Source organism: Helianthus annuus, chromosome 12 (genome assembly GCF_002127325.2).
Source record: "Helianthus annuus cultivar XRQ/B chromosome 12, HanXRQr2.0-SUNRISE, whole genome shotgun sequence".
NCBI classification, from domain to species: Eukaryota; Viridiplantae; Streptophyta; class Magnoliopsida; order Asterales; family Asteraceae; genus Helianthus; species Helianthus annuus.
In genome coordinates this window covers 145,012,376-145,021,180 of record NC_035444.2, presented here as the reverse complement: position 1 = coordinate 145,021,180, position 8,805 = coordinate 145,012,376, and the positions used below count along the sequence as shown (strand labels likewise).

The 8,805-nt window shown below is 42.0% G+C and overlaps 1 protein-coding gene across 1 annotated transcript; it reads right to left on the bottom strand.

Annotated features, from left to right (window-relative positions):
* Positions 1-5,943: 5,943 nt before the first annotated feature.
* Positions 5,944-8,332, bottom strand: LOC118485128 (uncharacterized mitochondrial protein AtMg00860-like). The gene is made up of 3 exons (XM_035981383.1): positions 8,318-8,332; positions 6,838-7,245; positions 5,944-6,153 (listed from the first exon to the last, which is right to left on the bottom strand). Exons 1-3 carry the CDS (start codon positions 8,330-8,332, stop codon positions 5,944-5,946), a joined length of 633 nt encoding a protein of 210 aa, XP_035837276.1.
* Positions 8,333-8,805: the final 473 nt, after the last annotated feature.

The window sequence follows — 8,805 nt, the reverse complement described above, 5'->3', positions numbered from 1 at the left end:
TGCTTCTTTTGTGAATTTGAACTCATTTCATCCTGAAAATACAAAAGGAAGACAAAAACACTCTTTTTCCAACATTAGTACTTAAAAAGGGTTAGTTTTATGCTTCATTTGATGTAATTTATATGTTGCATTTTACACACATCAAATACCCCCACACTTGAACTTTTGCTTGTCCTCAAGCAAAATTCTTTAATATGTGGCTTACACTCCCAAATGGAATGGGTAGAAGAGAAGGTTTTTGGCTTGTCATAGAGTGTCGGGAATCCAAGATCTTTTTGGGTTTTATTTTTATTTATTTACAATCCTATTCGTTATGATTTATTTAGAACGTTTCATAAGAGAAATTACTTATTTGGGCATAGCATGCCTTTTTAAAATTTCATTTATATACAAGTTCACATACCTCACGGGGAATCATTCAACACTCGGCCGAAGGTGTATTTTTAGTGATTCACTCGAGGGCGGCATGGAACTTATTCCTACCATAAGCTTGCCAAGCAATCAATCCTCCTCCTTTTTAACTTTATACCTTTGTAAATATCAAGAGGGCTTTTTGGGTGAAGGGTTAGGCTTGGGCTAAAGGTGGGTGGTTGGGTTAGTGGTTAGTGAAAGGGCGAAAAGGCGTAAAAAGTGTCGGTTTTCGTAAAACACTTTGTTTTATTGACTTTTTATTTCGAAGTGTTTCTCCAAACAAGCTTTTTGTTTTGATAGCTTTGTTTGTTTATTTCTAACTTCATCATCATTTCTTTTTTTTTTGTCACACGAAAAAACCGAGCTTGTTACTAAAATAAATGATGAAAATAAAAAGGGTTTTTGGTGGGTAAAAAGGGTTTTTAGGGTAAAGAAATGAAAGGTTTAGGCTCAAAGGGGGTTAACTAGGGGGATTTTGGGTAGGTGGTAAAAAAAATGAAAAATAATGGTGTAGAAAAAAAAATGGTTAGTCCTAATGCCTCCATCATTTACTTACTTGGGTTTAAGTTGGTAAGGACTGGGAATGAATCGTCGTGGCAAGTTCTAGAGTCGTAAGAACCAAGTGGCTATTCACACAAGAAACGAAAAATGAGCATTTAGTCAAAAGATGTAAATTTTGTATGCTCAATAAAGGCTCAAAACTCACTTTTGTGGGAATGGATTTTTATGTGATCAAGTATATATAATCAAATTTTAACTAAGCTTGTCATACCGTTTCATAATTTTCTTATGTTGGTTCTTGTTATCACGACGCTCTCAGTTGTAAATTTGTAAAAATATAACCTTATTAATCTTAGGATTCCAACTTAAACTTTAGACAAATAAAAAAAATGAAAATTTTTGAAAAAAAAAAATTTGGGGTGTTTAGCGGTTCCAATAGAGTTTTGTGTAAGGCTTGTTAATAGGACTTGCAAAATTTCAAGGTTTTAGCTTCCCCCCTACACTTAAATTACACATTGTCCTCAATGTGTCGCAAAAATAAATTTTTAGGTTGATTGGATGTGTAATACGGTGTTAAAAATCAAAGATTTATGTTAGTGGCAGTCTGGACACGGCCCCGTGGGGACCGGACACGGCCCCGTGTTCAGGTGCCAGTAACAAACATTAAAGAAATGAGACAGAAGCCTGGACACGGGGGCGTGTCTGGTGAACACAGCCCGTGTCCAGTTACCTGAACTGGGCAATTTTCTACAGGGGATTCAGCACGGGGCCGTGTTGGTTGGACACGGCCCGTGTTGAGCCTTCTGTAATGGAGAAACCTATGTCGGGTTGCCTTGTTCTTGTGCATGGGGCCATTTTTCTCGTTCCCCTTTTTATCCTTTACCACCATGAGTGTGTTTTATTCATTATGAACTATCAAAGTTTAAAAACCATCATTTCATTGCCACCATAGAGAGACCGTACATTAAACTAAATGTGAAAACAAGGAAATACTAAACCATGGAGTTCTAGCCTATATTTAATTAGCAAAATTTCCAAGAAGCTACTAATCTTGGTTAGACAAGCCCTTTTTTAAAACTCCATCTTCCAGGTGTGGCTTTCCTCATATGTCGGCGAGCCACTCCTCCACCTCCCTTGGAAGGAGAAAAGTAGGCTCATTGGCATTAGTTTGAGGAGTTTCGATTTCCACCGGGATCTCTTGTTGGTGCTCCATGGGAGGTTCCGCCGGAAAATCTTCCCACCCTGTAGGGTTGTTAATCCCGAGTGCTAGGTTCCAATCCTGTTGTGGAACTGGTTCCATCGGGGGTGCTACAAGAATATTTAACCTCTGGTGCAAGAGGTTAATTTCTTGGAAGCTGCTTTCAAGTCCCACCGTAAGATCGTTAATACGGTCGATTAGGACCTCCTCTACTGACGTCATTTCGTCGAGAGCCTCCCTTTATGCTATCACATAGTGCACAAGCGTAGCTTCAACGGAGGGCCTCCTTCCTCTTCGGCTGTTTGATGAATGCACAGAAGATGTTTCGCTGCCTTCACTTGACATTCTAAAAAAAATAAACTGAAAAATAGTTTATTTGATGAAACAGTGTGTGGACACGGCCCCGTGCTCATTGAGCACGACCCCGTGTTCATCTTTCTGCAGAATTTTGAAGCAAGGAAACTTGAAATTTTAAGTTATTTTCTGAACCTGTGAGGTTCTTTTAAACATTAATAACTTAACACAATGTTACCTAACATATTTTTACCAAGATTCCTTGAACAAAACTCATTAATCCCTACCACAAAGTTTGAAGAATTCAAACTTTTAATGGTAGTTCTTGGAGAAAGATGGAGAAGAAGGAAATGGCTAGAAGAGGAAAGGAAAAGATGGGTTGTTGGAACCTTCTTTTAGACTTACCTAGGATAGTTGAGAGAAGATTCCTTCAAATCTCTGTCCCAAGTTGGTCCAAATGTGCAGAATTCTTGGCTGCATTTATAGAAAACGACAGCATCCTGGACACGGCCCCGTGTGCAGGTGGAGTTCTGACACAGTTTGTCCGTATTCTGACGTGCTGATCAGAAGGGAATCTTTTGGTGGACACGGGGGCGTGTTGGCTGGACACGGCCCCATGTCGAGGGACTATTTTATGAAGTTGTCTAGTTTTTTCAAGGAACTTACCAGTATCGGGTGGCTCTTGATTGGTTGGAACAAACCCATAGTGCCTAAGATACCTTAATTGTCCTAGACTAAGGCGAGAACGCAAGAGGTTGTTGGTGAGGGTAATTCCTATTTTCATTCTAGGTGGACAAGTCCAACCCTTTCCCGGGCTCTCGTTAAAGAAGGTGTATGCCGAATCGCTCAGATCTATGTATGCACCGAACGAAGTCGATGGAGAGTCCTTCACGGCACAATCGGCACAGGGACGACTATCGTCCAAGTCTTCGCTAGGTATGAAGGTATTTTTGGGAGCAACGAGGTTGTCGGAATACGGTTCCAACATTTCTTCATGGTCATCGTCTTGGGGCGGATCAATGAAATCCTTCCTAAGTTCTTTTGACCAATTTAGAATTAGCTCTTCTAGTTGAAATAACTCGTCAAGGAGTATTTCCCCTAGAATATCTGGCTGGGCGCATTCGAGGGAGAGATAGTGCTTATTTTTACTTTCGCCCCTCTTAAGGTTATAAGGAATTGGTGGGTCTATGTAGTGGGGCCTATAATTTAGAAAGTAACATTTTAATTCTTCATGTTCGCCTCCACATAATTGACACCACGTACCATAAGAGTGCCGAAAGTAAAAAGAATTACTATCACTCATGTTTATGTCAGAAATTACCAACCGCCGGGATCTAACGGTTCTGTTTTCAGTAAGTGAATCTTGGGCACGGGGCGTGTTGAGTGAGCACGGCCCCGTGTTCAGCTTACTGTCTGACTTAAAACAGGATTGCCAGTTCCAATGATTGAGCACGGGGGCGTGTTCAGCGGGCACGGCCCGTGCTGAGCTCTGCAGAAGCTGAAAAACTAAGAAAATCCTAAAAATTAAAAGAAAAATAAAAATATGATTAGGCCGTTGATTCCTAACTTTCTTAAAATACTTGTGTCCCCGGCAACGGCGCCAAAAACTTGATGTGTGCGAAGTGTAATATATTTTTAGATGTATATTTAAGCCCTTTTTACACTTTTAGCCAAGTTTTAAATTTATAAAACACGATATTTACTAACACTAAACACACATATGGGCAAGTGCACCCATCGTGGACGTAGTATAGTGTTGGTAAGATACCGAGGTCGTCCAAGGACACAAGAGCTTTTAGTACCGGTTTATCCTCAACGTCTAATCAAATCAAAAAGTTAGGAAAGGTTTTTAAACTAAGAAAATAAAAACTAACTAAATGCTGAAAAATAAAATAAAATAAAAACAGATAAACAAGATGAATCACTTGGATCCGACTCGTTTATTAGTATAACCTTTGATTATTTTCGCACTTTTGCACTTGTTTAAGAGATTATCTTAGTTATTGTAGTAGGCCCCTCTTTTGAAGGTGACGTTACCCTCAACCCAGTAGTTTGAGTCAGCAAGGATACAATCCTAAAGGGTCGGATTATTGAAAGATAATGAATTAAGTTATTAATGCAAATTATGGTAGGCCTCGCTTTTGGCGGTGACGTTACCCTCGGCTAAGTAGTCTGAGTCAGCAGGGATACAGTCCTAAATAGCCGGGTTATAGTATTAATAGTAGTTAACTTATGAGGGGGTCAAAGAGTTTGGATCCCCGCCATCCAATACCTATGGGCATTGAAGGAGATCCTACTAAATTTGACCCAGGTCCCTTGCAGGACCTCTAAATGCTGAACAAGGGCAAGACCCTTACCAAACCGTTCCCTTAACCCCCGACCAGGTAGCCAACATACCTCCATATAGACCGTGGAGATATGAATGGTGAAAATCTTTTATTTTATATAGACAGTAAAATAATGCCAAGACACCACAGACAAACGATAAGGAAAGATCACCTTCAACATAAGTAACTAGTTATTAAAGTCATTAATACAAAACCAAATAAAAAGTGCAAAAGATTAAAAATAAAAAGTATTATACTAAACACTTGTCTTCACCAAGTGATGTAAGAGACTTAGGCAAACATGGCCTTGATTGTCAAGAACTCTTACGATCAATCTTAGATCCCGAGACGACTCACACACTCTATGATGGACAATGGATGATGGTGGTGGATGATGGTGTTGTGATGGTGGTGGGTGGTGGATGAAGTGTGAGAGAGGTGGTGTGCCAAGGGATGAGTTGAAATGAAGCCAAGCACTCCTATTTATAGGCTGAACAGAAGGCTGGGCACGGCCCCGTGTCCGCTGGACACGCCCCCGTGCCCGTCTGACACTATCTCTCTTCATTAATTGTAATTCGCAATTACAATTAATGCGCCTGCTGTACTTTCGCCACGCCCCCGTGCTCACTGGACACGGCCCCGTGGTGGGCAATAGAAGCTTCTATAGGTTTGTCTTTTCTGCTGCTTCTTGGGCACGGCCCCGTGCTGGCTGGGCACGGGGCGTGTTCAGTCTTCTGACTTCTCTATTCTTGCTTGGGAGGATGCCGTGAGGGGTCGGGCAATCCACTTTTGTTCCTTTTCTTGTATTTATGTTAGATTTAGCTGTCTTTTTGCTTCTTTTGTGAATTTGAGCTCATTTCATCCTGAAAATACAAAAGGAAGACAAAAACACTCTTTTTCCAACATTAGTACTTAAAAAGGGTTAGTTTTATGCTTCATTTGATGTAATTTATATGTTGCATTTTACACCCATCAATGTACATCCCAGTTACGACCAAAGTCGATGACACAAGAACGGAGCATGTCCTCTAGGGTTTGAATAGTACGCTCGATCTGTCCATCCGTCTGAGGATGAAAGGCCGTGCTATAATTCAAGTGCGAACCCATAGCGGACTGAAATGTTTGCCAAAGACGCAAAGTAAAACGACCATCACGGTCCGAGATTATGTCAAGCGGTATGCCATGACGGCATATAATCTCATCAGTATAGACTCAAGCAAGTTTCTCGACTCTGTAATCTTCACGAATAGGAAGAAAGTGGGCGGATTTGGTCAAGCGATCTATAATCACCCAGATACTATCGTGACCTTTAGAGGTACGGGGTAGTTTGGTAATAAAGTCCATAGCAATGCTATTCCATTTCCAGACTGGGATCTTAGGTTGCTCTAAGAGTCCAGAGGGACGCTGGTGTTCAGCCTTTACCTTCGAGCAAGTAAGGCACTTAGACACATATACAGCAATGTCCCTTTTCATGCCAGGCCACCAATAAGTTGTACGTAAATCCTGGTACATCTTATCGGCGCCTGGATGGATAGAGTAACGGGATTTGTGAGCCTCAGTCATAATGAGCTCACGGAGGCTATCGCGATCTGGCACCCAGATGCGATTTAGGTAATACTGAAGACCATCAGATTTAGCTTCGAGCTGATTCACATTAGCACCATGAACTTCAACAGTTAGGCTTCCTTCATTAGCTGACGAATACTGAGCTTCACGAATACAAGCATGCATATCACTAGAGATACGAATAGCCTTAAAATGGGTTTTACGACTAAGGGCGTCGGCTACTACATTCGCCTTGCCAGGGTGATAGCGAATTTCGCAGTCGTAGTCGTTAAGCAATTCCACCCATTGCCTCTGTCGCATGTTTAGCTCTTTTTGGTCAAAGATGTGTTGAAGGCTCCTATGGTCGGTGAAGACCACACACTTAGTACCATAAAGGTAGTGTCGCCAGATCTTTAACCCAAAAATAACCACACCAAGCTCCAGATCTTGAGTAGTATAGTTTTTCTCATGTACCTTGAGCTGACGAGAGGCATAAGCAATAACCTTGTCTCGCTGCATGAGCACACAGCCCAATCCACGGTTCAAGGCATCACAGTATACCACAAAATCGTCATTGCCATCAGGTAGAGTTAACGCAGGAGCATTACACAAAAGATTCTTAAGAGTTAGAAAGGATTCCTCTTGTTCGGGACCCCAAACAAAAGGTTTCTCCTTTTGGGTTAGCATAGTAAGAGGAACAGCGATTTTAGAAAAATCCGCGATGAATCGGCGGTAATGACCCGCCAATCCTAGAAAAGAACGTATCTCAGACACAGATTTAGGCGTACACCAATTCTTCACTGCCTCAATCTTAGAAGGGTCAACATGAATACACTGACTACTGACAATGTGACCGAGAAACTGCACTTCATCTATCCAGAACTCACACTTAGAAAATTTAGCGTACAGACGTTCACCACGTAGAAGTTCAAGCATAAGACGTAGATGGCGAGCATGATCAGTTTTAGACTTAGAATAAATAAGAATATCGTCGATAAAGACTATAATAAAACGATCCAAGTAAGGCTTACAAACACGGTTCATAAGGTCCATGAACACTGCAGGTGCGTTGGTCAAGCCAAAAGGCATGACTACGAACTCGTAGTGTCCATATCGAGTACGAAACGCCATTTTAGGAATATCATCTTCGAGGACACGTAGTTGATGATATCCAGAACGTAGGTCAATCTTCGAGAAACACGACGCGCCTTGTAGTTTGTCAAATAGGTCATCAATACGAGGTAAAGGGTAACTGTTCTTCACAGTCAGCTTATTAACTTCACGGTAGTCGATACACATACGAAACGAACCATCCTTCTTCTTGACAAACAATACGGGAGCACCCCACGGAGAGGTACTGGGACGAATAAAACCCTTATCGAGTAGTTCCTGTAACTGACCAGATAACTCTTGCATCTCGGAATGTGCAAGACGATAGGGAGCCTTGGCGACAAGAGTCGCACCAGATACGAGGTCAATACGAAAATCGACGGATCTAGGAGGAGGAAGACAAGGACGATCTTCAGGAAAGACATCGGTGAAATCACACACCACTGGAACGTCGCTTATGTTCTTCCCCTTGCCTTTTTGTTCCACCACATGGACCAAGAAGGCAGAGTTCTGTTTACGTAAGCTTCTGCTCGCTTGTGTGCATGACATCAACCTCAGTCCCTTTGAAGGTCGGTCTCAATAGACGATCAAAGTATCACCAGAAGGAAGAGTAAGACGAACAAGTTTCTCATGACATACAATTTCGGCATGGTTCTTACGCAACCAATCCATGCCGATGATAACATCAAAACTACCCAACCGCATGGGTATAAGATCAATAGAGAAGACTTGATCGTTAAGAATCAAGGAACAATCACGTATGATAGAATTCACAAGAATCGACTTACCATTAGCGACCTCAACAGAGAACGACTCAGGTAACTTGGAGCGTGTACAGTTTATCAAAGACTCAAATTCCACGGACACAAAGCTTTTATCAGCACCAGTATCAAATAGAATCGAAGCATAAGGTTATTAACAAGGAACATACCATTGACAACGTCATTGTCATTACGAGCCTAATTTGCATTGAGATTGAACGCTCGTCCACGAGCAGCTGGCTGCTGGTCCTGGTTCAGCTAAGGACACTGGTTACGGAGGTGGGTAGTATCTCCACACTTGTAGCATGCACGAACAACATTAACTGGCCTTGGGTTCTGTAGAGGAGCTGGAGGTGCTGGTAAATGTGCCTGAGCTGGGGCTTGCTGAGCTGGCTGTGCAGGGTTAGCTTGAAGACAGTAGGGAGTCGTGTAACCATAGCTGTTACAGTTGGTGTACAGACGACATGCAGATGTAGCAGGATGATGGTAGTTGCAAGTTGCACACTTGGGATGAGACCCAGTGTATTGCTTCTTAGCTTCGAGAGCAGCAGGGTTAGCAGCAGCAGTAGCAGGAGCAGGTTTTGCAGCAAGGCTTGTAGCAGGAGTAATAGCATTACATCCAGAACCCTGGGATTTCCTTTTCTTGTTCTTGCTGCCA